General features: G+C 54.5%; 1 protein-coding gene across 1 annotated transcript; it reads right to left on the bottom strand.

Moving 5' to 3' along the window:
* Positions 1-1,695: 1,695 nt before the first annotated feature.
* Positions 1,696-25,859, bottom strand: PAK6 (p21 (RAC1) activated kinase 6). The gene is made up of 9 exons (XM_056133599.1): positions 25,743-25,859; positions 8,828-9,036; positions 7,300-7,932; positions 6,093-6,590; positions 5,871-6,004; positions 5,304-5,430; positions 4,824-4,949; positions 4,102-4,236; positions 1,696-1,914 (listed from the first exon to the last, which is right to left on the bottom strand). The coding sequence occupies exons 2-9, from the start codon at positions 9,029-9,031 to the stop codon at positions 1,747-1,749; spliced, it is 2,025 nt and encodes a 674-aa protein (XP_055989574.1). The 5' UTR covers positions 9,032-9,036; positions 25,743-25,859; the 3' UTR covers positions 1,696-1,746.
* Between the last annotated feature and the right edge of the window lie 1,814 nt (positions 25,860-27,673).

Below are 27,673 nucleotides of genomic sequence, written 5' to 3'. Positions count from 1 at the left end.
AGATAATTTCATGGGGCACTTCCCTCAACCTAGGACTGGAGCCCTGGCTTTCGGCTACTGCCCTGGCCTCTCATACCTCCTCACTGGGGCCCCCTCAGTGCTGCTGATGTTAAAGCAGCTGCTGTCACTGGAAGGAGCAGGAGTTAAGGCGGTGTGGGTGAGGGAGGCAGAAACCGATGCAGCAAAGCTGCCCAGTGGCTGCCCCCAGCACGAGTCCCCCGTGGCTTTGCTGGCCCAGCTCTTCTCCCCTGGGGAGGAGCCCTGCCCGGAAGTCCCTTTCACTTCCTGTTTCTCTCTTCTCAGTCCCAGGGGCCACAGGAAACTGTTTCTTGTGCACTAGAATGACCACTGGGGTCTTCACATTGGGGGGGGGGGGGGTGGAGGGGGGCAGAGGCCCCCCCCCAGGCCTGCACTACAGGATGTCCAGCTTGAAGATGGAAGATATCCTCGCTGTAGCCCCAGAGATCACAGAAATGCCAGAGGCTTTGAACACTCAGTTTAATTTAAAACAGGCACAAGTGCAAACAGTTCACAAAAGGTTCTAGGGAAGAGACTTGTTTTTAAAACTCTTTAAAAAAGTCCTTTTTTTTTTCCTTTTTTTTTTTTTTGCCCCAAAGCGATCCACTAGGGAGCAGAAATAAAAATGTCATCTGGAGAGGGTCCAGACACCTGGAGTTCTTCCCTGGAATTCCCTGTCTCGTGGGAGCCCTGAAGGCAGGAGGGAGAACAGGGAGACAGGTCTGAGGAGGCAGCGGAGGGGCAGATGGTTTGCACGAATGGGGTGCCCATCACCTCCCCTAGACCAGGGCGTTGAAAAGCACAGCAGGTCCCTGAAGGCTGGTTCCTGCATTCAGGCTCCCAGCTGGAACCCACTCTTATTCCTCCTGCAGACTGGGCTCAAGTGCTAGATTCCGGGGTGCAGGAGAAACACAGAGCCTGCCTGGGCCCAGGGCTGGAGATGTGTCGCAGAGACCTCCCAACCAGGAAGACAGACGGGGCTACCCAGACCGGAAGCAGAACTTTGAGGGGCAGGGGGTGGGGGGGTGGGGAAGGACAGGACGGCTAACAGAGATGGGATGTTGGGTCACCTTCCGACGACGTGCACACCACACACATTCTCCCCATCTGGAGGGGCTCTGGCTTCCCTCGACGCGGGCCCCATTCTTTCTCTTTCTCCCACAATCCCCCTTCCCCCCCACCCCCAGTGTCCAAGCAGGCAGTGGACTTCTAGGAGCAGGCTAAGGGGTCACTGCATGGGGATGGGGTGAGGGCTGTGCCTTCAGGGTGGCAGACCTGAGGTGGCAAGCCCAAAGACGGATTTGGGCGATGAACACCGTCCCTGGGGCCCTCTAGGGACCCCAGAATTCGGAGCTGGACTGAGAACCATGTTGCTGATAGGTGGTCTGCCCTCGGGGGTGGCCTGGGATGCGGGGACACAGCGACCTTTAAAAAAAACCGCAGCAGCCTCTACTGCGGTGGCCCAAGAGGCCAGTTCTGGTCCTGGTGCCACTTAGAAATATCCCTACGCAAATATGAAGGCCACCCTGCAGAAGGCAGCTGGGCAGTCACTCGGGAGGGAGAGACCGAGAGGGGACAGGTCCGGCCTGGCCCAGTGGGCAGAGGGACGGGAGGGGCGGGGGAGTTCACATTCCATCTTTGGAGAGAGAATACTGAGAGTGGGGCAGGTGACGGGCTGCCCCAGCCCGGGGGGGCCCTGCCTGTGGGCGCAGGCGCACTCCGGGGGGCTCAGCAGGCGGAGGTCTGCTTGCGATACAGCTGGATCAGGGGCACCAGGCACTCGGGGAGCCCCGTCTGCAGCAGGAAGGGGTGGTCCAGGAGCTCCTGGGCTGTGGCTCTCTCCTGGGGGTCCCGCACCAGCATCCGATCCAGGAAATCTCGCAGCACTGGGGAAACCTGTGGAGACAGAGCAGGGAGGGGAAGCCACCGCGTGGAATTCTCTTCTGTCTTACTTCCTGCTTCCTCCCAGGCTCAATTCTGGATGACCAAGTTGGCGGCAGTCCAGTGTGAGTGGCGCGTTCACCACCAGGGGGTACTATTGAGCAAGGAACCTAGGATCCAGGGGCCCAGGGCGCTGGGTTACAAATACGACCCACTGGGGAGAGGGTCCCGGGTGCCTCTCTACATGCTCATGGATAGACTTTGATACCCAGCGCCATGTTACCCCGTGTCCCCGCCCAAGTACTCCAGGTGTAATCCTGGTGGCCCCCAGCACCGTTGGTCCTAAGCACAGATTGGTCAGGTTTTGCGCTCGCGCGTGTGTGTGTGTGTGTGTGTGTGTGTGTGTCTCTCAGGGGGAGGGGGAGCTTTCTTCCCCTAAAGAAAAGGTTTCTTTCCCAAACCCAAACGCAGAAATACAGTCCCCCACCCCCACCCCCACCCCCTTCTCCAGGCTCTCAGTATTCTGCAGAAGGTCAAGGAATGGAATAACTAACTCAATCTTGAGAATATCCCTGATCTTGGACAAGCTGAAGTTTTCTTTTTTAAACTTTTTTAATTGAATCACGGTGAGATAGACCATTACAAAGCTGTTTATGATTGGACTTCAGTCATACAGTATTCCAACACCCATCCCTCCACCAATGTACATTTTCCAGCACCAGTGTCTCCAGGTTCCCTCCCATCACCCCACCCCCACCCCTTACTGCCTCTATGGTAGGCACTTCCTCTCTCTCTCTCTCTCTCTCTCTCTCTCTCTCTCCTTAGTGAAAGGTTATCAAGAATATCTCTTACCTACTTTTAACCCTCAAATCTTCTCCAGCCTGATCATTCCCAACTATTATTGTCATAGGGATCTCTTCTCGATCTTATCTACCCTCAGCCCCACACACACTTGTGGTTAGATCCAACCATTGACCACTCCTTCTAACCCCTGTTTTCCCTGGCCATAAATATTATTCTCCTATATATATCTTTATGTACCACAAATGAATGCAGTCATTCTATACCTGTCCCTTTCCTTCTGACTCATTTCACTCAGCATGATACTCTCCATGTCCATCATTTATAGGCAAATTTCATGACTTCATTTTTCCTGACACAAGCTGGTTTTCTCTGGACTTCAATTTTACAAACAAATGAACTAATGATCCAGGGTGGCTGCCCTGTCTGCGGTGTGAAGATAAACCAAAGAGCCTGGTCAACTGACATCACCTCACTAGACTGAACTCCCAGTTGTTAGGCCTGCACTGCAGGCTGAGAATTGCCTGGAGGGGTCCCAATCTCCCCAGCTACACTGGGTGGAACCCTCACTTTAAAATGAAAAAAAGGCCAGGACCAGAGCAAGAGTACAGCGGGTAGGGTGTTTGTCTTGCACGTGGCCAACCCAGGTTCGATCCCCAGCATCCCATATGGTCCTCCAACCACAACCAGGAGTAATTACTGAGTGCAAAGCCAGGAGTAACCCCTGAGCATCACTGAGTGTGACCCAAAAAGAAAAAAAAAGTCCATGGATGAAGTCATTTGAAAAGCAGAAAAGAAGGGAAGATGAATTGTTCTAAGTCATCGACTTGAAGACAAGGGTTTAAGGTTGCTTTGTTTTGAGTTAACAGTGGAATGGGCCTGTCTTGGGCTGCTGGAAAAATACACCTGCTGGGAATTAGACAACTGTAAACCTCCATGATCAGAATATCTCATTGTTCGCAGCACAGGCCTCATGGACTAGATGTCTGAAGAGGCATTTCCTGTCTGTCCTTTCCTTCCATCCCTGTGGAATTATGTCGCTTGCCACTTAGGGTCTCAGTGTCCATCCTTGGGGACATTTCTCATTTCAGCCACCAGGTGGCAGTGCTATTTCATAGCGATTGGCGGAGGTGGTCCGTTCCATTAGCTTCTGGGGGTTCTTTCGGGGGGCGGCGGGGGGGGGGGGGCGCATTGGGGATTCCCCGAAGCCTTTCTTTCCTTTCTCTCCTGAACAGCTCCTAAACTTTACCTACAGGGAGCGACTCCTGTGGCCACTGCCCAGGAAATGGATATGGCACACGCCCACTTTTGTGTGGGAAGGGACAAACCGTGGCCTTCCGTGGGAGCCTTCTCTCCCCAGGGAGAATGGTGTCTACTGGTTCTAACACCTATGCCACTGACCTTGTGAGAATGCTTCAGCTTGGGCGGGGGGCTGTCCCGAAGCCTCTTCATGGCTTGCACGGGGGAATCGCTGAAGTATGGGGGCTCTCCGTCCACCATCTCAATCACCATGATGCCCAGAGACCAGATGTCCACCTGCAGGAGACAGTCCTGGACTCACAGACATCTGGCCACTTGGTGGCAATGTGCTTCCCAGAGGGGAGGGGGCAGTGTCCTTGGTGAGTCAGCTTCTTCCCTGTCCACCTTTCCTGCACAAGGCCCCACTGGCTGCGGGGATACAGCTGTTGGCCACCAGCCCTGGAGAAGCCTGCTCATAGCTTGCCCTGCCTTAGGGCCCGGAGGGAGCATCTTGGTCTCTAGTCTGGTAGTAAAGTCACAGGCAAGATCAGGGACCAGGGCTGACGCGATAGCACAGGGAGTAGCATAGCTTGCCTGGCATGTAGCTGACCTAGGTTTGATTTCCGGCACCTACTTGGTCTCCTGAGTCCTCCAGGAGTGATCTCTGAGAGCAGAAGTAGGAGAAAACCCTGAGCACAGCTGGTTATGGGGCAAAAAGCAATAAATAAATAAATATTTTTAAAGCGCAGGGCAGAGGCGGCAATGGGCAAGGGGTAGGGGCCACTTGGAAACCTGAGGCTATTTAGCTGAAGGGTGAGAGGGAGGCGCCAGGGAAGGGCCTCTTCTGGGATACAGGGGGTGGGGAGGGGGCGAGGGAGCAGTACCTCAGTGGCATACAGGGACCTGGAGATCACTTCAGGGGCCATCCAATAGGGGGTGCCCACCAGCGACTTCCTCTTGGGGACGTCTTTGCTGATCTGCGCACAGAATCCGAAGTCTGAGAGTTTCACCTGCGGTTGAGGTACAGCAGCAGAAAGCTGTGTGAGCAGTGAGAGAGGAGGAGGAGCCACACTGGGAGCAGGGGAGTGGGAGGTACAAGAGAGTTGTGTGTGCATTTCTGTGTGCATCATGCATGTGTGCATATGCGTATACATGTGTGCCTGTGTGTATGTGTGTGTGCACATGTGTGGGTATGAATGCATGCATGTGTGTATGAATGTGTGTGTTGTGTGTGCGCGTGTGTTGTGTGTATGCGTGTGTGCAAGTGTGTGTTGTGTGTGCGTGCATGCATATGTGTGTATGCATGTGTTTGTGTGTGTATGCAGCATGTGTGTGCATGTGTGCATGCAGGGCGAGGGTCCTACCCTGCCGTCAAGGGTCAGCAGGATGGAGTCACTCTTGATGTCCCGGTGGATGACTCCCTGGGCATGCAAGTAAGCCAGGGCCTGCAGAACGGCCTCACACACGGTGGCGATCTGCTCCTCGCTCAGTCTGTGGGGAAAGAGAGGCGGGCCCAGGGGAGGAGAGTGTGAGCTTGGGAAGCGGAGACAGGCGGGTGCTTGTCTTGCAGGCAGACGACCCAGGTTGGAACCCCAGCACCCCAGTGGTTCCCAGACCCCAGCCAAGAGGATCCCTGAGCACAGCTAGCCAGGTGTGGCCTCAGAACCAACCAAATAAATAAATGAAAGGAGAATGTGAGCTTTGTGTGGGGGGCTGGGTACAGGGGTGCACAGAGTTGATGTCCCTGGTTCCCTGATCCCATGCAGGGCATGGGCATCAGAGCCCAGGCAGAAACTGAGTCCAGGCATGTAACAACCTGGCTATCCCATGCCCCAAGATTATTAATCCCAACATATGAGGGGCTGGGGGTGGGGGTCGGGGTGATCTGTCAGGCCCCAGCCACACTGTCCCCTACAGCCGCCAGCGCCCACCTGACTTGAGAGACGATGTCGGTGAGTGCCCCGCCCTGCAGGAACTCCATCAGCACCCACAGCTCCTCGCCCACCAGGTAGCTCTTGTACATCTCCACCACGTTGAGGTGCTGGTAGTCCCGCATGATCACCACCTGGGGAGAGGGCGCGGGGCGGGGCCTGAGCACCTAGCTCGCCAACGTCACCGCCCTGCGCCCCACCCCGGAGCAGCCCCCCGCCCACCTCGTTAAAGAGCAGCTCCCGGCGCTGTTGCTTCCTGAGGTCCATCATCTTCACGGCCACCTGGCGGCCCGAGTGCTTCTCACGCGCCAGGCAGACGATGCCGGTGGAGCCCTCGCCGATCTTCACGTAGCTGTCCAGCAGCAGCCGGGGGTCGCCCTGGTCCACCACCATCCTGAGCGCAGCCTTGAACTGCTCGTGCGTCACCACCCCCGGGTCCTCGCCCACCAGGGCCCCCTTGGCGGCCGCGGGGTCCTGGGGCAGGTACAGGTTGCTGGTGCTGATCTGGGCGTGCCGGGTGCGGGGTGAGCCCGCGGGGGATGAGCGGCGGGGCGGGGGACCGGCGGGCGGGACCGTGCGCGGAGGCTTGTGGGGGCTGCTGGTGTCGGAGGGGGGCAGGGGGCTGAAGGGCCCCGCGGGCTGGTCCGGCGGCAATGACTGGGCCTTGGCCACCGGGTTGGGTGGCGAGTCTTTCTGGGGCGGTCGGAATGAGGAGCTGGGCTGCAGGGGACAGAAACGGGAAGAGAGAGGGTGGCCCATGGGTGCCTCTGCAGCCTCCCCGCAGTTCTGCCAGCCAACTCAGGGTGGCACTGAGAACTGAAGCCGAACCCTAGTGGGCTTAGAACCGGGCCCAAGCCAACACAGCCCCTGCATCCTCCCTGACGCTCCCGGGGGTCTTCCCGGGTCACCAACAGGCTCCTGGAGAGCTCCAGGAAGGTCTCCGCAGTCCAGGGAAGGGGGCAGGGGTGGTCTTTAATCTGGGGCGCCCCACACCACAGCAGTGGGGGTGGTGTGGGCACCCCTAGCGGGGCCTGAGGGCCGGTGGTGCCAGACAGCACAGGGGCCACATTGTGGTGGGATTATGTCCCCAAGCCACAGGACCACGGGGGTGGGGAGGTGACTACAGAGAGACCTGGAATCCGGGCGGGCAGGGCCAAAGCCCAGCCTTGGGACCAGTGCCCTGCCTGTCCCCCCCCAAGCAGAAAATTGCAGGTGTTTGAGCCCCAGCAAGGGAGGGCCGGCAGAGCTGGGGAATCTGTGATGTGGCCAGGGGCGAGATGGGACAGAGGGGCTGGGGTGTGACACTCTGGGCCCTGGGGAGCCCTGTTCAGGCCAGGCTCCAAGAAAGGGGCCCTGGACCAGGGGCTCGCAATACACAACTCCCGCCCAGTGAGGCTCCCCATGCTGAGTGGGACCCGCCACCGTTTACCTTGCTCTGGGGTGGGGGGCCTGACTTGCTGCTGAGCGGGCCGGGGGCAGCGGACAGGAACATACTCCAGAAGAGTCGTCGCTTCAGGCTGCTTTCCTGGGCTTTGGGGCTCGGAGTGCCCTCCCCGCCGGGCCTGCCCGCCGCCGGGCCCACCAGGCAGGACTGCGGCCGGCTCTCCTCAGAGCTGTGCCTGGCGACCTTGGTTCCATGCCTGCCAGAGGCGGCCGGCGGGGAGGGTTGCAGGCAGGTGGCCAGCTGCAGGCAGCGCTGAGTGGCGCCCTGGAACTCGGCAGGGCCCAGGGACTGGGCCTTTGCGGCCAGCCCATTGGGCAGGACCCGGGGGGTCTGCGGTTCCGGCCATGGCGCCTGCCGGTAGCCGGCTGGGGTGCCTCCGTTGCAGCTGAGGTAGAGGCCGTGGGGGTCAGTGCGCTCGGACTGGGGGCTCTGCAGGTACATGTCTGGGTCAGCGGCCCAGTGCTCATCCCCCAGCAGCCCCAGGGACTGGGCCCTCCGCCGGCTGGTGGGGCTGCGGCCACGGAGGGTGTTGGAGCTGGTGACCGACAACTTCTGGATGTCGTTGAGCAGCCCTAAGATGTAGCCGTCGGCGGGCACTGAGCTGCCCCGCACCACCGTCTGCAGGGAGGGGAGACGCAGGTGGGTGAGCAGCGGGGCCTGCCCCAGGGGAGCCTCTGAGGCCCTCCACTGAGTGGTCATTCGCTGGCCAGGACGCACAGTGGCTCGGCCTTTGCTGCTGCAGGACACGGAGGACGCCTGTTCTTTGACGGGGGTAGGCTGTAGTGCTGAAGCACAGATGGCAGGTGACCTACCACAGGCTAAATGTCCAGCACCCACTCGGTGTGTGACGGGCCCTGGTGGTGGGTGCGGGCCCCAGACCCCCTCCTGGGGCCTGCTGTGTTCTCTAGCTTGCTTGCTCTGTGGCCTTCGAGGGAACACGCCCAGCTCACATGCGGGTCTATCTCTAGCCCTGAGATGGGTCTAGTCTGACCTCCAAGCTGCTACATCTCTCTGCCTTAACCGTAACAGGACTCGGTGCTGCCCTGGAGAAGGGCCCACAGATTGGCTGCAGGTCCCGGGGAATGTACTCGTGTTAAGGAGGTTCCCCTGAGCCTGTGTTGTTGGGTGTCTCGCAGGGAGATGGGGCTCCTCGCGCCTGCCCTGGGTCACCCAAGGAGTGTACATTACTGACACCCATTCTCCTGGTCACCGGTTACGTGTGCTTAGACTGCAGTGCTGGGCCCTGAAATTGGATCTCTAATGTGCCAGGCAAGCACCTGACCATTGAGCCACACTCCCATGTTCCTCCGGTGCCCTTGTGACTTTGCCAGGCACTGGGAAAGGGGGTGGGGAGGTATTGGGTGGAGGTGGTGCTGGTGGCTGAGCCCAGGGTCTGTGGCATGCTGGGCACGTGCTTAACCATTTGAGCCACCCCTCGCCACTCCCACACAGCTCTCTGTGGGGCCTGGGGGTGGCCGAACTTGGGGCTCCCCATGCCCGCCCCTCTCCTTACCTTCATGGGCTGGAGCTGCACCCTCGTGATGCGTGAAGGGTCCACCACGGGCTTGGGGCGCCGCAGTGTGTCCAGAATGTTCTGCCATTGTGGGGGCAGGCCCACGAACTTGCCTTCCTTGGGGTCGAAGGAGGTGTGGACACGGTGCTGGAAGTTCTGTGGGGCCGAGATCTCGGGGCGTTTCTTCTTCTTCTTGCGGAACATGGTGCCTGTGTAGGGAGGGGCCGACTGAGCAGGGTCCCGGGCTTCCTTGGAGCTGGGCCCTGGCCTGGGAGAACTGAGCTCCCACTTCACATGGCACCCCCCATCGCACCCCTCCTCTCACCCCCACTTCCTCAGGGAAATGACCAGCTCTCAGCAGAGCCTCCCAGAGACAACACAAATACCATAAATAAGCCACAGAGACAAGAAACAAGAAAACGGTGGTGTCTGTCTTGCCGAGCCCCCGGTTGAACAAGCAGGCACTGGGGTGAATTTTTATCAGTTCTGAAGCCCACTGCCAAAGAATTCACCGAGGGAGCCAGAGAAAAGAGAGCAGGCAAACATTTCATGAAGTGACCGGGGCCTTGATTCTCAAAGCAGTTGGGCAGCGTGCAAGACTAGAAGGAACAGAACCATCTCTGTGAGCTGAGGCTTGATGGGACGCAAAGCCAGCAGGCCGAATCAGGCAGCATGACCAAAACACTTCTTGTTTGTTTGCTTTTTGCTTTTTATGTTGTTGTTGTTGTTGTTGTTGTTTGGGCCACACCTGGAAGTGCTAAGGGCTTACTCCTGGCTCTGCACTCAGGAATTATTCCTGGCAGTGCTCAAGGGGACATATAGGATCCTAGGGATGGAGCCCGGGTTGGCCGAATGCAAGGCAAACACCCTGCTTGCTGTACTATCTCTCCAACCCTGCTTTTTTGCTTTGTATTACATTCAACTAGGGGCTGACTCAGGATGATGGCATAGAAATTCCATTACTGTGACATACAACATTCATAAAAAGCTGACCCTGGGCTGGAGAGATGGTACAGGGGTAAAGTGCTGGCCTCACATGCAGCTGAACTCAATTCCATCCCCAACACCACAAATGTTGGATAACATTGGTTTGTCCTTGCTCCTTCTCAGGGAGCTTAGGTTTACTGAGTTACTCCCACAATTGTGTTCCTGAGGCACACCCAATTCCATCAGACACTAATAATAATAATAATAATGGGCTGGAGTGATAGCACAGCGGTAGGGCGTTTGCCTTGAACGCAGCCAATGTGGCCAACCCGAGTTCGATTCCTCCGCCCCTCTCGGAGAGCCCGGCAAGCTACCAAGAGTATCTCGCCCGCACGGCAGAGCCTGGCAAGCTCCCCGTGACGTATTCGATATGCCAAACACAGTAACAACAAAGTCTCCAATGGAGACGTTACTGGGTCCGCTCGAGCAAATCGACGAACAACGGGAGGGCCTTTACTTTACTTTACTTTTTACTTTCATAATAATAATAATAATAATAATATCGTTTTTCTCTTTCCTCTATGTCCTTTTTGGTAGACACAGGAAGACAGTTGATACTATGCTTTTGTAAAATAGGAGTTAATTGACTCCGAATAATATTTACTCCTGGGCGTCCATCATATTTATCTGACCTAAGCCTCAGTAGCCCTTACTTCCTAACACCCCAAAAGCAGGGTCCCAGTGAGGGACAAGGATGGACTCAGGGCAAGCTGTGAGCTACCTTGGCATCAAAAAGGAACAAGCTAAGTGCCATAAGAAGTATAATAAGTTAAGAGCAGAGTCATGGAACAAACTCTGTCATGACCCAAAAAGAAGTAACTGAAGTAACTGCTGGGGTTAGGAAAGACTAACCTGGCCTGGTCTGGGATATATAGCATATATATACGCTATATATATATATATTATCCCCAGGAAGAGCCAACCTTTAAGCTTAATATATCTCTTACTGTTTTTATACAAAATGACTAAAAATATTAGTAAGAAGTAAATTTACTATTATTGTTTAAATGGATCGATTCCTAGCTGAGGAAAGGAGAAAGTAATACGCCCTAGGTGGGATCCCACCCTTGAGCGGATCTCCTAGTAATCTGGAGTGCTCAAACCCCAGATGAGATTTTGTCCTTGAGCTAATCTCCTAGAAATTCCCCTGAAGGAGGGGCTTTACCTCTGTTGTTATGACAATGTTCAACCCCACCTATGTGTAGCCCCACCCTTCACAATTTCTGTGTAACTATGCTGTAAGGAGGAAGAAGAGGAAGAAACAACTATGCTGTAAGGTGAGGATGAGAATGAAACAAAGGATCACTGATTAACAGCCAGCCTGTGGCCCTGTTCCTTCCTTCCCCATTCCTTCAAGTTCACCCATGCCCGTCGCTGTCTGTTGACCTGGAGAGGCGATTCTTGGCCACTGAATGCACGCATCGTGCCCAGGCTTTTTGAACTCAAACACAAATAGTCCCTCAAGTCCCTCCAGGATTGATTCCTCAGCGCAGAGCCAGGACTGATCTCTACGCACTGCCGGTGTGGCCCCCAAACCAACCAAGCAAACAAAAAAGCCGTCTCACCCATGCAGGAGAGACAATGTCCAGTCTGGAAGCATTTATCCTGGGGACCAGGAACCCTAACAGGAACATTCTTATCACCAGGGGTTCCTTCCAGAAAGGTCCTGAGCAAGGGGCACAGCAGGGCACTGAGGTACAGCTCTCTTTGGGGCAAAACTCTGTAGAGTAGACAGCACCTATGTGCTGTGGGCCGTTTCTCTCTGTCTCAGATGCTGGCCATACCAGATCTCCGTGCAGTCCCCTACCAGCCTCATCGACTTGGACTGGCCAGGTCCTAAGCTTCATGCACTCGAGAACTAGAAATGGAGGAGGCAGAGGGGGTCACCTGCAGTGAGGCTGACCTATATGCTGACTCTTATGCCCCTTCTGCAAACAGCAAGAGTGATGCCTGTAAGCTTTTGTATCTGAAGAGGCTTGAAACACATCAATAGGATTTTTGTTTTTCTGTCTCCACACCTTTTTCTTTTTTCTTTTTGGGTCACACCCAGCGATGCTCAGGAGTTACGCCTGGCTCTGCACTCAGGAATTACTCCTGGCGGTGCTTGGGGGACCATATGGGATGCCAGGAATCAAACCCAGGTTGACTGCTTGCAAGGCAAAGCCCTACCTGCTGTGCTATTGCTCTGCCCCCCCCCCCTTTTCTTAAATATGGAAAAATTTACTCCATGGCTTAGAAAGGTCATGTCTAGATTTCAAGAAGCAATACCTTGGGGCTGGAGCAATAGCACAGTAGGTAGGGCGTTTGCCCTGCACGCGGCCGACCTGGGTTAGATTCCCAGCATCCCATATGGTCCCTCGAGCACCACCAGGAGTAATTCCTGAGTGATGAGTCAGGAGTAACCCCTGTTCATTGCCAGACCCAAAAAGTGACCCAAAAAGAAAAAAAGAAGAAAAAGAAGCAACACCTGTTTCTTGGACTGAACGCCTGGGTCATTCATCACCAGAGATCAGGAGCCCATGGTTTGTTTCCTGCCCCTGCTCTTGAGAAAGACATTCTTGGTCATTTGAGCAGGCATTAAAGCAGGTCCAGGACTGGGAGGCTGCGGGGTCCCACTCAGATAGAAAGGAGGCCTCAAACAGCCTGGACTTCTCCAGTAGAATTCACCAGGCAAAGATCAGTCCTCACCACTCAATCCAACTCCACTCTGGAACTCTGAACAGTGAAAACTGTTTCAGGACCACAGCATTTGAATGCTGACCACACACTCCTTACAGGCAAAGCTGGGAGAGCGGGTATAGATCCTTGTCCTCAAGCGGCCGAGACTGGAAGCAAGGACAGGAGAGGAGCTGGCTGAATTCCTGCAGAAATTTTATTTGAGGTAAGGAAGGGAAGGGAGTTAGGCTCTGGGTGTCCTTTAGAAGGAAGCACAGAAAAGATGAAAAACCTTTGCTGTCTTCTTAAACCTCCTTCATATCTTCTTAGCTGGGGGGAGGGGGTGAATGCTAGGACATCTCACTAATCTGGGGAGCCTTGGAATAACTGATCTAGATGTGCAAGGTGGTGAGATGAGACAAAGGGATTGGGGGAAGCAGGATGTTTCTGAAGATTCTCTTCTGTATATCCTGAACACATATCCTACGCGCATCCTTATAACAGCCTATCATTGTATCACTGTATCGCTGTCATCCCATTGTTCATCGATTTGCTTGAACGGACACAGTAACGTCTCCAATCGTCCCTGTTGTGTGCTAGTGTAGCCTAATGGCGTCTGCTCACTCCAGGAACACAAAGAGCCTGAGATTTTAGCAGCCTCTCCTTACTCATCCTTCCCAATGCTGCCACACTGGGGGCTCTTTCAGGATCAGAGGAATGAGGCCCGTTATTGTTACTGTTTTTCGCATATCAAATACATCATAGGGAACTTGCCAGGCTCTGTCTTCACTATACCATCTTGGATGATCTTGCCCACTTCTAGATCCCAGCCCAGGGCTGACTTAAACCTAAATCTGTGTCTCAGGCTCAGGTCTCCCCTCAACTCCAGATACACGTTGGCCGGGGACATTTCTCGGCCATTTCACATTAAACACAATGAATCCAGCATGCACTGAAGCTAAACTGGAATTGAACTACATTGGAACACACTAAAACTTCCCTTCTACCCCCAAACCTGCTTCTCTCCTCTCCCTCTTCAGCTTGGTCAATACTGACATCACCCCCCACCCATCCACTAGTGAATGAGTGGGGTGACATGTACCTGAACTGCTTCCTCCCTGTCCCCTTCAAGGCCCTCAACCAGACCCCAGATCATGGGCTGCATCTGAGAAGTCTAAAGAGATGTTAAGGTTCTGCCACTAAAACATCAGCCTCAGTTCTTTCCAGCATTAGTAGGTGACATGATAGAGACAACCAAGGAGGAAAAGGGTGTAGCCAAATCTCCATTCTGCCACCTGCCTCCATGTAACTTCACTGTATCACTGTATCACTGTCATCCCATTGTTCATCCATTTGCTGGAGTGGGCGCCAGTAACTTCTCCATTTGTCCCAGCCCTGAGATTTTAGCATTCTCTCCTTACTCCTCCTTCCCAACGCTGCCACATTGGGGGCTCTTTCAGGGCAGAGGAATGAGGCCTGTTATTGTTACTGTTCTTGGCATATCAAATACATCATGGGGAGCTTGCCAGGCTCTGCCGTGTGGGCAGGATACTCTCGGTAGCTTACCGGGCTCTCCGAGAGGAAAAATCAGAAGTTTTCCTTCTGGTCCATTCTTTTTCACTTTACTTGATCAACTTTCCTCTTGCCCCCAAATACCACTGCATCAAACCACTTGGGCAGAACCCCCAAGCCTAAGGCTTTGGAATAAAATATTCTTGAGTTAACAGATGGATGCTAGGACTTCTCACTAATCTGGGGAGATTCGGAATAAGTGATCTATACGTGATTTGCGCCCCAGTGTGCTTCAGCTATAAATTGGGGAATTACTCCTGGCAGTGCTCGGGGCAACATATGGGATGCTGGGACTCGAACCCGGGTCAGCCACGTGCAAGGCAAACACCCTACCCACTGTGCTATCGCTCCAGTCCCTTAGGTTTCTTTTATTCTGGCTGGGAAGCAGGATTCACTGGGTTAGCAACTCTCTTACACTCCTGGGAACTAAGGGTCAAACAGGGAGATAAACAGGAGCTAATCCTCTCTCCATTCACCTGGAGGCTCCCTCTCCCTAGCTCCCTGAAACCCACTTGATTGTCCAGTTTTGGCCACAGGAAGGTCTCGGGTGAACATCTTTAACAAGTGGTCCAGGGCCAGAGAGATAGTACAGCTGGTAGGGCTGGAGCGACAGCACAGCTGGTAGGGCGTTTGCCTTGCATGCAGCCGACCCGGGTTCGATTCCTCCGCCCCTCTCAGAGAGCCTAGCAAGCTACTGAGAGTATCTTGCCCGCACGGCAAGCCACCTGTGACATATTCGATATGCTAAAAACAGTAACAATAAGTCTCACAGTTTGTTGTGAGACATTACTGGTGCCCGCTCGATCAAATCGATGAACAATGGGAGGACAGTGCTACAGTGCTGCCAACCCCCCAGCACCCCATTCAGCTCCTTGAGCACTGTCAGGAGTTATCTCTGAGCACAGAGCCAAGAGTGATGACCTTTCCAAATGAAAACTAAACAACAAAAAGGAGAGGCCAATGGTTATGGGGGGCAGCCTGAGGGCAGCACCACCCGTGGAGGGCCCTGAGTCAGGCAGTGACAAGGCTACCTCCCTCCGCATCACTGAGAACCAGGGGGAAAGATGATACTGACCCAAGGTCAGGCTATATAACAGTGGGGCAGGGATGAAGCCAGAGGCAGTAAAGGAGCTGCATGAGCTCCTTTCCCGTTGACACCCCAGTATGCTGCAGAAAACCCTCGGGAGCAGGCTACCGGGACACACTGTCAAAAGCACAAAGAAGCCCAATCTGGAAAGCCGGCTCCATGCGGCTCCTCACGCTGCTAGGAAACTGCTTTCTAGAGAAAACAGCCTCCCCCACCCCCAAGCCCAGCAATATAATTTTGGGCTTGATGCCCAACTCTGCATCCTTCTGGGCAGAAGAGATTCTTGTCCAGTTCCCTCGGAATCCTCTTGGATGCCCACCAGAGATCCTTCCGGGACACAGAAGAGATCTAGGCTGCAGGAACTGGAGGTGCCAGCCCAGCGTTCATTTCTCTGCTGCCACCCATCCCACGCACACATCTGAGATCAAGTGGCCCGCGCCCCAGGGAACCTCGCAGCTGATGACTCTGTTTTCTGAGACTCGGTTGGCAAGGGCGGTGCAATTAATCTGCTGTCTCAAATGGGGGCTTCAGCAGCTTTTGCTATGGCTTCGTTTCTCCAGCACCACCCCGTGCTAGCTGCCAGGCCAAATCTTTCTGCTTGAATTTGTCTCCTGCCGCCCAGTGATCCAGAAATACTAGCAGATACCTGCTGGGTCACTTTCAACCTCACTGGTGAATGAATGGATCCAAATGTCCATAAAAAGGGGAGTTATGTGTCACCTGGTGAAGCTCTGAATCACCACTCGAGCTCCTGAATCACCAGTTGTGACTTCTGTACTAAGAGCCACAGGACGTGCTGTCTCTGGGACCAAGCAGCATACTCGGGCTGCAAGGGCAAGAGCACTTCCATCTTTCTTCAACACTGCTCTGCAGAAGGAGCTACCAGGGCAGTGTCAAACATCATGGCCAGTTGCCAGCACCAGATCCAGTAAACGGTGACTCACGCATTAGTCCTGTTTCAAGCCGGCCTTCTCTCAAGGCAGAAAGGAAGCGATGAAAGGAAGCTGTGCGAACTTTGGCCACCGACATAAATGGAGGCTCAATAGGTCCAATGGTTGCACATCCTATTCACTGTTGGCATAACACAGCCACAGATGAACTTCTGAACCACGAACAAGGCTGGCATCATTCTGGTTATTCTAGATGAAATGTCAAAGCTCCTGGCCAAAACCCAGAAACTTAGTCTAGAGACCGAGAAACCTAGTCTAGACCGAAGGATACGTTAGTGTGGACAAAACTGAAGTGCTGCAAAACTCCAGGAATGAGTCTGTGCACAGAATGTCATTGAGCAGAGCTCCAGTAATAGTACAGTGGGTAGAGCGCTTGCCTTGCACGAAACGAACTCAGGTTCGATTCCTTACTTCCCACTTGGTCCCCTAAGCACAGCCAGAAGGAATTCCTGAATCTAGAGCCAGGAGTAAGCCCTGAGCATCGCTGGGTATACCCCCCAAACAAAAAACAAACAAAATTCATTAAACTTAGAGAAGGGTTTCTCTATGGACCGTTGTTTCCCCCCCAGCAGAAGTGATGGAACTTGGGGGAGCAGCATAGCCTCAGGTGCATTTAGGGAACTTCCTGTTCAGTCATTGAAAGAGTGCAGGTTTCCAAGAGGTGTTGGGTGATTTTATTTTTCAGAAAAAGAGGTGGTGACCAAAAAAGTTCTGGAAACTTTGTTGGGTAGAGGAAGAGGATGATCAAAATATGGTGTCAGAAAGGCTCAATGCAGGTAGCACCTTCCAGTTCTGGATATCCATCCTGCCACCTCTAACTTCTAGGTTGTCCAGCTCAGGGACAGAGAGATAGCAGAGGGGGCAAGATACATTTGCCTTTCATGCTGGCCACGCACAAGAAAGCCCCTGAGAAGCCTTGAAGCGTGTTATAGAGCAGTTGGCCCCACACAGGAGCAGCAGGGGGGCTGCGGGTACACCAGGGTTCTGGCAGGGGCAGGTCGGGGCAACCTCATTTTGCTCTTCGGCACTGCATGTGGTCCCCGACCCAAGCATTGCCAGGAGTGATCCCTGAGCATGGAGTCAGTAGTAAGCCCTGAGCACCATTAGGTGTGGCCGCCAAATAAAAACCAACCAACCAACAAAACCCATAAAGAACCAGGAAGAGGGGCCAGATAGACAGTACAGTGGGTAGAGCATTTGTCTTGCATGCAGCCAACCTGGGTTCGATCCCTGGCATCCCATATAGTCTCCCAGCACCACCAACAGTGATTCCTGAGCACAGAGTCAGGAATAACCCCTGAGCATCATTGGGTATGAACCCTGCTCCCCCCCCCCCCCAAAAAAAAAAGACCAGGAAGAGTCAAGATATTTTTGAAGAATGGAGTTGGAGAGGCCAGAGAAATAGGCTAGTAGCTAAGGTGCTTTCCTTGCACATGGCAAGGAAATTCAGTCCCCAGCACCTTATATGGTACTGCCTATGTCCCCTGAGCCTTAGTTGTGATCCCTGAGTGAAGAGCCAGGAGTAAGCCCTGAGCTGCCGGGTGTGGCCCAAAACCCAAAACCACAACAGCAACAACAAAAGAATAGAGTTGGAGGATTATACTACTAGATAGCTAGAATATGAGTCTGCAAAGGAACAATAACTAATGTGCAGGACCAGTGAAACAGGAGAGGGAGTCAGAAAGAGAGTCACACAGAGAAGCTTCCCTAATCGGCGACAGAGCTGATGCTGCAACACGGAGAGGCACAGCTGGTTTCTCCATAAACTCAGTGACGCAATCCCATAGACAGATGAAAATAAAAATCTGCAAAATGAAATCATATCGGGCCTTCACATTAAAGGGATCTAAAAGTGAAAGGTGGAACTGAATGCAGAGAGGATGGGAGTGATGGGGGGTCAAAGGAGGGAGGCCAGGTAGTCTGCCCAGGCTCTGTCCCAGGCAAATGAGTGACTCATGAGCTGGCAGGTTCTCCTGGCACCCTCACCTACTGGGGTCCACATCCACCCCTGCCAAGAGTCCCAGAGGCAAATGAAATAATCAGGATTTTCACTGTCCGGAAGCTGAGCTCTTGGTGACACAGGTTAGGAGCAGCGGATCATTCCTAAAGATTTACCAGGACAAATGCTGATGATCTCACTCCTGAAGCATGTGGTATACAAAGAAACAAAGAAAAGGGGAGGCAAATGGCAAATGAAAACAAACCCTTGGATTCTGTCAAAGAACTCAGGTTACTGGGAGGGGAGGGGAGGGGGTAGGGAGCATGAATAAAACCATGAGAAACAAAAATCGAAAGAAAAAGGGGAGGGTAGGGGAGGTGAAGCCGCCACAACTCACAACTTCTCAGTTGCCAGAGGAAAGGGGAATGAACATGAGATTTTCCCCCCAAGATTCAGGGGAACTCCAGGCTGGAGGTCATTGATGGGGCAGGTCAGAGGCCCGGAGACAGAAAGGAAGGACCTTTTTGAGTTCAGCTCACTGGACCCTCATCACACCTTGGACTGTGACTGCCATGGACCAAAATGAGGCTCTGAGAAGTCAACAGCTGCCCTGGCTCACGGACCTAGCCATGACAGGCTAGAGCCCACACCTGTTCCAAAGCCCCCTGCTGCATCCTCCATGCCAGGATGGTGTGAATCTCCTTCCTAGGGGGGCTCTATAAATGGGCCTGGGGCTGAGCAGTTTTGAGAGGGTGGGAGAGTGCACAATGTAGACTTGAACCCCAACAGAGACTGGGAAGCTCAGGGGAGCTCGTGGGATGTGCCCAAGGGGAGAGCTACAGCCAACTCCTCAACCCAGGCTGCTGGAGCTTTTTTTTATTGGGGGGGGTGTCGGTGTGTGTATATGGGGCAGGGGAGTCCCAAGTCATGAACAGGGGTCTCAGGGCTCTCATTTCACCTGCTGATATGAGTCTCAGGAGTGTGCTGCGGGCCTGGACTGTGTTCCCAGAAATGGCGTCCAGGGGAACTGGTGGTGACTCGGGGCCTGACAGCTCTGGGTTGGATGTGTGAGTTCTAGGATGTGTGGGTGTTAAGAAATGTCTGGGCAGGATTCACCTTCATGTCCAGTGTTTGAGAAGAGAAGAGGCGGAGGTACCCGTGGTGCCAGGGCCAGAGAGGAGTTCAGGGAAGGCACCCCAGCTTCTTCGAGTGTGGGGATGGCTAGGGTCGCTCTTGAGCTCTGTGCTCTGGCCCAGAGGGGGGCTGGGGGGCGCCTGTCTAGGTCCCAGCTTGTGACCTTGGTTTACTCTCCTCCCTCCTGGGCCTTGGCAGTTCTGGTGTTAATAAAGACGTGATCATCAGCCCTGGGCCAGGTTCTCGGGGTACAGAGAGGAGAGAAGTAGCACCTGGTGTGGCATGGATGGCAGAGGGCACGAGGGGTGTTTTCAGGGAGTGCCTGGTGAGGGCACCCCCACAGCACAGAGAAGGTCACTTCTTCTGGAGTATTTTTTTGTTAGGGTTTTTTTTTTTTTTTTTTTTTTTTTGGTTTTCAGGCCATACCTGATGATGCTCAGGAGTTACTCCTGGCTCATGCACTCAAGGATCACTCCTGAAGGTGCTCAGGGGACTATAATGGATGCCAGGGATTGAGCCCAGGTCAGCAGCATGTAAGGCCAGTGCCCTACCTGCTGTGTGATGGCTCTGGCCCCAGACCACATCACCTCAGAGGTTTCAATACCACCATCGGTGGGATGAGGCTGTTTCTGAGCCCGACCGCCCAGGGCGAGGCCCACATGCAGCAAGTGTATGTGACGTTTCCAAGCGGTGCAGCTCCAAGGTGTGAACACGGCTGCTGCCAGCTGCAGCTTACCAGGCCAGCTTTGCCCCCAAGGTCACCAAAGTTTTGCTCAAACTGTACTCAACCGAAGTTTGTTTCCATATAAAATTACATTATGTATTTACTCATTCAAATAAGTGTTTATCTAGTTTGGACTCTGGGAGACATGAGAAAGAAAACAAAATTTGGGGCCAGAGTGATCGTAGAGCAGATAGGGCACCTGCCTTGCCTGCAGCCAAGCCAGGTTCAATTCCCAGCACCCCATCCGGCCTCCTGAGCCCTGCCAGGAGTGACCCTGCACTCAGAGCCAGGAGTAAGCACCTGAGCACCTCTGGTGTGGTCCAATCTCCTCATCACACCCTTCGTCACGATCCCCACAAAAGCAAACAAAAATCATTGTTTTTCTGGCCACCTGCAGAGTAGCCAGGTCCTGCACCAAGACTGTGGCCCTTGCTGACACAACCTTTGGGTCTGGAGGTTCTTTCTGCCTAGGGCCCCTGGTTGAGGTGAGGAAGTCCCCAGAGCCCTGAGATTTGCACCAGCTCGGGGCTGAGTGGGCAGAGCAGAGGGTGGGGCGCATACACAGCTGTCGGGGTTGCTAGCCGACTCACCATTCCCACACTGCGGGACCCAGTGAAGCCCCAGAGATAATGGGGCGGTTGCTGGGAAGAATATGATAATAAAGCTTGTTCAATGGCAGTGTCAACACTCCAGCAGATGAGAGGCCGGGCTGGCCGCTGGGGGAAGGTCAATATTGACTCAAGCCTGCGGCCTGGCTCCAGTCTGCACGTGTGGGGCTGAGGTCCAGTGGCGGCTCCAGCCAGACTGTCCTCTGTCCTCTGTCCAATGCCCTGGGAACTCGGACCCCTTCCCCATCAGGAGCTCTGGGCTTTTCTGGGCACCGCGGAGCCAGGGGGAGAGTGCACTGCATTGCGTAGCCTCGCACTGCAGGGCAGGTGTGGCCTGGCCCCCTTTCACTCGTCTGATGCATGTGGGGCACGGAGCCCACACCTCAGGCTCCTCAGTGCCAGCCAGAGAGACTCCCTAGAGGCCCTGAAACACAGGATTACTCCTCTGATCTCTCTCTCCTCTTTTTCTCTCCTCTTTCTCTTTCATTTTCTGTCTCATACACATACACATGATTTTTTCTTTTATGACCCCACTCTCTCTCTCTTTCTTTCTTTCTTTCTTTCTTTCTTTCTTTCTCTTTCTTTCTTTCTTTTTCTTTTCTTTTTTCTTTTTTTTGCTTTTTGGGTCACACCCGGCAATGCATAGGGGTTACTCCTGGCTCTGCACTCAGGAATTAACTCCTGGCCGCTGGTGGTGCTCAGGGGACCATATGGGATGCTGGGGAATTGAACTTGGGTTATCCACGTGCAAGGCAAATGCTCTACCTGCTGCACTATTGTTCCAGCCCTCTTTCTTTTCTTTTCTTTTTGGGTTACACCTGGCTATGCTCTGGAGCTTCTCCTGGCTCTGCAACTCAGGAATTACCCCCAGCAGGTGCTCGGGGGACCATATGGGATGCCTGGGATCAAACCCAGGTCAGCTGCATGTAAGGCAAATGCCCTCCCTGCTGGACTCTGGCCCCCAACCCTTCACTTTCTATATCTCTATTTTGTTTCCCCTTCACTTTATACTCACAATCCACTTGTGTGATGAGCCCTGCCTGCTTATCTGGTTGTATTTATTATGAATATATATATCACTGTAGCACTGTCCTGTCCTGTTGCTCATCGATTTGCTCAAGCGGGCACCAGTAATGTCTCCATTGTGAGACATGTTATTACTGTTTTTGGCATATTGAATACGCCATGGATAGCTTGCCAGGCTCTGCTGTGTGAGCAGGATACTCTCGGTAGCTTGCCAGGCTCTCCGAGAGGGACATAGGAATCGAACCTGGGTCGGCTACATGTAAGGCAAACGCCCTACCAGCTGTACTGTCGCTGCAGCCAATATATATTATGCATTTAATAAATTTATTATGCATATAATAAATATATTATAAATATATTATATGCATATATGCATATAATAAATTTATATGCTATATATAAATATATAGCTCATTCTCAAAGTTTTCAAGAGAGGAGAGAGTATGGGGAGAGGGGGACAGGGTTTAGTCTTTTCTCAAAAACTAAGGAATGGGAGGTGAGATCTGGCTGGGACTGTCATCATGAATCATTACAACTACTCACAACTGTCTGAGGACGAAAGCATGACCTCAAACCCCTGTCTTATGGATGAGAATATTCAAGATCAAAGATGGGAGAGAAGTGAAACAACTTGTCTGTATATTGGTTTGGAGTACCCACGTCCAGAGGTACTGGGGGCTCTCTGCTCAGGATCACCAAGTGTCAAGAATTGAACCTGCACCTCCTGCATGCAAAGTAGACTCTCAGCCCAGTTAAGCTCTGCCTGTCAGGCCCTCTAGGGTTTTGCTTGTTTGTTTATTTTTTTGCCACTCCGGAAAGTACTCAGGGCTTATTCCTGACTCTGCACTTAGGATATTCCTGGCAGGCCTCTGGGGACCATATGGGGTGCTAGGGATGGAACCTAGGTTGGCCTCATGCAAGGCAAGTGCCCTCCCCACCAGTGCTCCCTCTGGTTATATTTTATTTATTTATTTATTTATTTTCTTTTGGTTTTTGGGTCACACCCGGCAATGCACAGGGGTTACTCCTGGCTCTGCACTCAGGAATTACTACTGGCGGTGCTTGGGGGACCATATGGGATGCTGGGAATCGAACCCGGGTTGGCAGTGTGCAAGGCAAACGCCCTACCCGCTGTGCTATTGCTCTAGCCCTCTCTGGTTATATTTTAAAGAAGGAAGGCAGCTGGGTAGAGGAAGGAAGAGCCAGGACAGGGAATACACACAGAGTGAGTGCCTCTCATGTGTCAGACACAACGCTGGGTGCTTTTTATTAGTGCATTTAGTAGTCATATACACTCAATGAGGTGGATATTATAGGCTCTCTTTTAAAGATGCTGGTGAAACCTTTAGAGAAAATTATCCAACGAAGGTGAGTGGGGAGCTGGGATCCCACTGAGACCTGCAAGATCCAAGCCTCAGGCCAGGAGAAGCCAAACAACCTGCCCAGCCCACACAGCTGCTTAAAGCAGAGACAGGCCTGGCAGGCTCCAGCCAAAGGCACCCTTGGCCTGGGGTATTACCATGAGCAAGTCAGTTATTTCCTGCTGCTTTCCTCTCACACCTCCACAACCAGGAGGCTGGATCCAGCTCATTCTCAAAGTTCTCAAGCAATGGGGCTGGAGCAATAGCATAAGTGGGTAGGGTGTTTGCCTTGCACACGGCCAACCCAGGTTTGATTCCCAGCATCCCATATGGTCCCCCAGCACTTCCAGGAGTAATTCCTGAGTGCATGAGCCAGGAGTAACCCCTGTGCATCGCTAGGTGTGACCAAAAAAAAAAAAGTTCTCAAGAGAGGAGAGTGCGTGAGGTGCGGGGAGAGGGGAGTTTAGTCTTTTCCCAGAAACTAAGGAATGGGAGGTGAGATCTGGTTGGGACTGTCATCATGAATCATTACAACTTCTCACAACTGTCCGAGGAGGAAAGCATGACGCCAAACCACTGTCTTATGGATGAGAATATTCAAGATCAAAGTTTGGAGAGAGGTCAAACAACTTGCCTAAAGAACCAAAGGCAGAATCTGGAGTGACAGTACAGCAGGCAGGGCGCTGGTCTTGCATGTAGCCGACCCAGGCTCAATTCCTGGCATCCCATATGGTCCTGCCAGAAGTAATTCCTGAGTACAGAGTCAGGAGTATCCTCCTGAGTACTGACCAGAGATGTAACCCAGGGGTAGAGAAGATGCACGGTCCATACAAGGGCCTCAGTTTGATCCCTGGCACCAAAAAGAAGTATCCTCCTAAGTATCCTCCTAAGTATCTCTGGGTATAGCCCACCATCCCCCGCTCAAACACACACACACACACACACACACACACACACACACACACACACAGCACACATATATAGCAGAGCAGGAGAGATAGCTCAATGTGCTGAGTGTATACTCTGTATGCAGGAGGCCCCAGTTTAAATCGTGGCATTGAATGTTTCTGAGTATCAACAAGAGAGACCTTCAAACATGGAGCTGAGCACTGCTGGATGTGGCCCATATACTCCTTCCCCACCAAAAAAAGAAAAAAAGGGGCTGGAGTAACAGCACAGCGGGTAGGGCGTTTGCCTTGCACGCGGCCGACCCAAGTTCGATTCCCAGCATCCCATATGGTCCTCTGAGCACTGCCAGGAGTGATTTCTGAGTGCAGAGCCAGGAGTAACCCCTGTGCATCGCCGGGTGTGACCCCCCCCAAAAAAAAAGCAAAAAAAAAAAAAGAAGAAGAAATAAAGAAAAAGTGGGGATCTGGACCCAGCTCCATCTTGTTTCAAATGTCTGGCCCAAGGAGAACTCACAGCTTTGCAATACTTGTCACCCTGACTACAAAACTCCTGAGCACAGGGACACAAGAGAAAGCACAGGATTAAGGCCTTGCCTAGGGCTGACACCCATTTGATTCCCAGCACAATAAGATCCCCAAACCATTGCCAGCTGCTGCTCTGGAGTCCTCAGGACATGCTGGTATGTCCCTAGGGTCCTCTAGCACCGCTGGAGTGGCCCCAGTAACCTTAGCACTGCATCCTCCAGTCCTCACGCTGAACTACAGGCTCAGTGAGCCTAGATTGCCTCGGGGACCTCTCTGCATTGCTTAAGCACCCCCTGCCCCCAAACACACCTGAGCTTTGACCAGAGATGTAACCCAGGGGTAGAGTAGATGCATGGTTCATACAAGGGCCTCAGTTTGATCCCTGGCCCCAAAAAGAAGACAGTGGGGGTGAGGGGGGCTGGAGTGATAGCACAGTGGGTAGGACGTTTGCCTTGCACGTGGCCAACCCAGGTTCGATTCCCAGCATCCCATAGGATCCCCCGAGCACCTCCAGGAGTAATTCCTGAGTGCAGAGCCGGGAGGAACCTCTGAGCATGGCCAGGTGCGACCCAAAAAGCAAAAATAAATAAATAAATAAATAAAATTAAAAGAAGACAATGGGATGGATGAGATGAAAGTCACAGAGGGCTGGAGTACCTGCCCTGAGTTCCATCCCCAGCTCCATGTGCTTCCTTTCCCCCTGTCAGCACTGTCAGGGGGACCCGAGTGACCCCTCATGCCACTGGGGATTGAACAGCACAGCATGGTCAGGCATTGAACCTCCCAGCCTGGCAGCTAAGAATTGTTTGGAAGTTCCCTTCCCTGATAAAAATGACGCAGGCACACCATAAACCGTCTCCTTCCACCTAGACAAACAAGTCAGAGCCCCGACACCCAACACCCGCCAGAAGGTGGCAGAAGGCAGAAAGTCCTTCCCCACGTGGACTCCTGTCTAGTGCGGGCCAGCCCAGGAGCAGCCTGGACCAGGTGCCGCTGGCCATGGGCAAAGCGGGCTCAGCCAGGAGCAGGCTGCGATGTGGCAACAACGGGCAGGCAGGCTGGGATGTGCCCGCGGCACCTCTGCCTGAGGCAGCTCAGCAAGTCACCAGCACTGTGAACATAAAGCTCCTCAAGCAGGAACTCCGCGTGGCCTTGGTGACAGGGCCGCACCCCAGAGCCCCACACAGCAGCCAGACCTGACCACCAGGCTGGGCCAGGGAGCCAGCTGGGGCCCTTGCAGTCCCGCTGGGGGGTGAGTGGGGTGGAAGGAAGAATCCACTAAGGATTGAGAAATGGTGCCTGGCCGGGGCCTGCAGCAGCACCCGGCGTGGGCACAGGGCTGGTTTGCCTGCCCACTGTCCCGTCCAGCCTTGTCCTTCACACAGCTCTTGGGAAAGCATGCCCAGACCTCCCCAGGGGAGTGCAGGGCCCTCACTCACCTCCCGGTTGCTTTCCTCACTGCTTCTTCCTCCCCACGCCTCTCTCTAGGACGGGTGGAGCACTCCGGCCCGGCAGGACGGTTGAGGACCTCCGGGGACCAGTCCTCCTTGGCCTGCTGCCTGCAAAGAGACAGGAAGCCATGGGCAGATCGGAGGAGCCATTCCCATCCGGGGCGCTGGCCAGCGTCCAGAAAAACGCGCGGGCCCCGCCTCCCCCATCGGGCCCCCTTCCCAGGTAAGAGGAGAGGTACCGGGTGGTGGGGGGCTTGTGCTCCTCCTTTCTCCCTGCCCCTCCTCGGAGACTTAGATCCCGCCCTCCACATCCCTTGGGGCTCTAGGGAGGAGGAAGAAAGGGAGAGGGAGCACGGATCGCGGGGGGGGGGCGGGGGGGGAGGGAGGGTAGAAGGAGGCGCCCTCCACCCCCTCATCCCACCCCTCCGGGCCCGGGGCTCCTCTACTCCGCGTCTCCCCAAGGTCTCTCCCGAGCACCCCGGGGCGCAGGCCGAGTCGGACTCCGGTGAATGAGAAGGCGGGGAAGGCGCGCCGGCCGGCCAAGCTGGGAGCTGGGAGGTCGGCTCCATGCCCCAAGCCTCCTCCCCGTCCCGGCGCCAGTCCCCGGACGACTCGCCGCGCCCCCAGCCCAGCCCCGGTACCCACCTGTCGAGCGGGAAGCCCCCCGGAGCGCCGCGAGCAGCGCGGGACCGGCCCGCCCAGCGGGAGGGACGAGCGGCGGCGGCGCCGACAAGTTGCAGCAGCGCCGGCCGCACCTGGCGGGAGCGCGGGGTGGGGCTCCCGGGAGCACCCGGGAACGCAGCGCTCGGGATAGGCGCCACCGCGGGGCGAAGGGCTCCCGGCTCCCTCTGCCCTGCCCCTGGGGTGACCCCCCACCTCGCACCGCCTTCAACTTAGTCCCTCTGTCTAACCACTTAGATCCGGCTCCCGCCCGCCGGCCCTTGTCCCCCCTGGGGCCCTGATGCTGGCCAGTTGCTGCCTGTCTGTGGCCCAGGGCTCACCTGCAGACCCAGCTCCGCGTCATTAAGTCGTTAACGCGCTCGGCAGAGGCTCGCCGTGGATCCCTCGGGGGACCCCTGGAGGAGCGCCCCCTCACTGCTGTGCTCTGGCTCCGTGGGGCTCTGTGGGTCCCAGTGGACACGGTCCCAACGCCCTCTTGGGTTCACCCACTCACCCTTGCAGGCGGAAGGGCCGGGTTGAAAGAGATTCCACTTCCCCGGCTCACTTTGAGAACCCCCAGACCTCAGTATTAAAGGCAGAGACAGGGGCGAGGGAAGGATTCTTCCAGGAGCCTGGCCCCACCAAACAGCCCAACCACTCCCTCACCCACATGTCCCAGGCCAGGATGGTGCCCCAGATGTTGCTTCTGCACTGCTGCTGGGGGCTATGGGCAGGTTTCTGGGCCCTTCATGCTGTGCACTCAGGGGCAGAACAGTGTGGCTCCTCCCCACTCCAGGGCCAGGCCAGACTCACTGTCCAGACTATTGAAGTGCATCAATGCAGTTGCTGGGTAAGGCACTTGGGCAGGGGTGGGGGACTCTAGTGCTCCTCCTCCAGTTCACTCGAGGTGCCCCCAAACAAAGCTAAGGGGGTCGGCAGGCATGGCTGTTCCAGAGGCTGGCACCCTGTCTGACGTCCCCGCAACCTCCACTTCCCTGGGAAAAAGGTGGCCATGCCGGGTGTGAGACCCTGCTTCACACACACACACACACACACACACACACACACACACACACACACACATTCGGCTCTGTTCCTGGCTCCTGTCCCTGCCCCTACTCCCTGCATGGCACCCAGAAAACTTTTTTCCTTCCCACCATGCAGCGTTACAGACTCTAGCCAACCCCTGGCCTCCTGTGGCCCCCCAAAGTGTCCTGCTGAAGTGAGGAAAGGACAAGTGGGAGTGTGAGGGTCTCTAC

The sequence above is a fragment of the Sorex fumeus genome, unplaced genomic scaffold, assembly GCF_029834395.1.
Source record: "Sorex fumeus unplaced genomic scaffold, SorFum_2.1 ptg000098l, whole genome shotgun sequence".
In the NCBI taxonomy this organism is placed as follows: domain Eukaryota; kingdom Metazoa; phylum Chordata; class Mammalia; order Eulipotyphla; family Soricidae; genus Sorex; species Sorex fumeus.
This window is presented reverse-complemented; position numbering and strand designations above follow the sequence as displayed.

Coding starts and splice junctions, on each gene's coding strand:
- PAK6 (XM_056133599.1), bottom strand. CDS start 9,031: ATGTTCCGCAAGAAGAAGAAGAAACGCCCCGAGATCTCGGCCCCACAG. Junction 6,591..7,299: donor GCCCCCCACCCCAGAGCAAG/GTAAACGGTGGC, acceptor TGTCCCCTGCAG/CCCAGCTCCTCATTCCGACC. Junction 4,237..4,823: donor GGTCCCTGTATGCCACTGAG/GTACTGCTCCCT, acceptor TGTCTCCTGCAG/GTGGACATCTGGTCTCTGGG.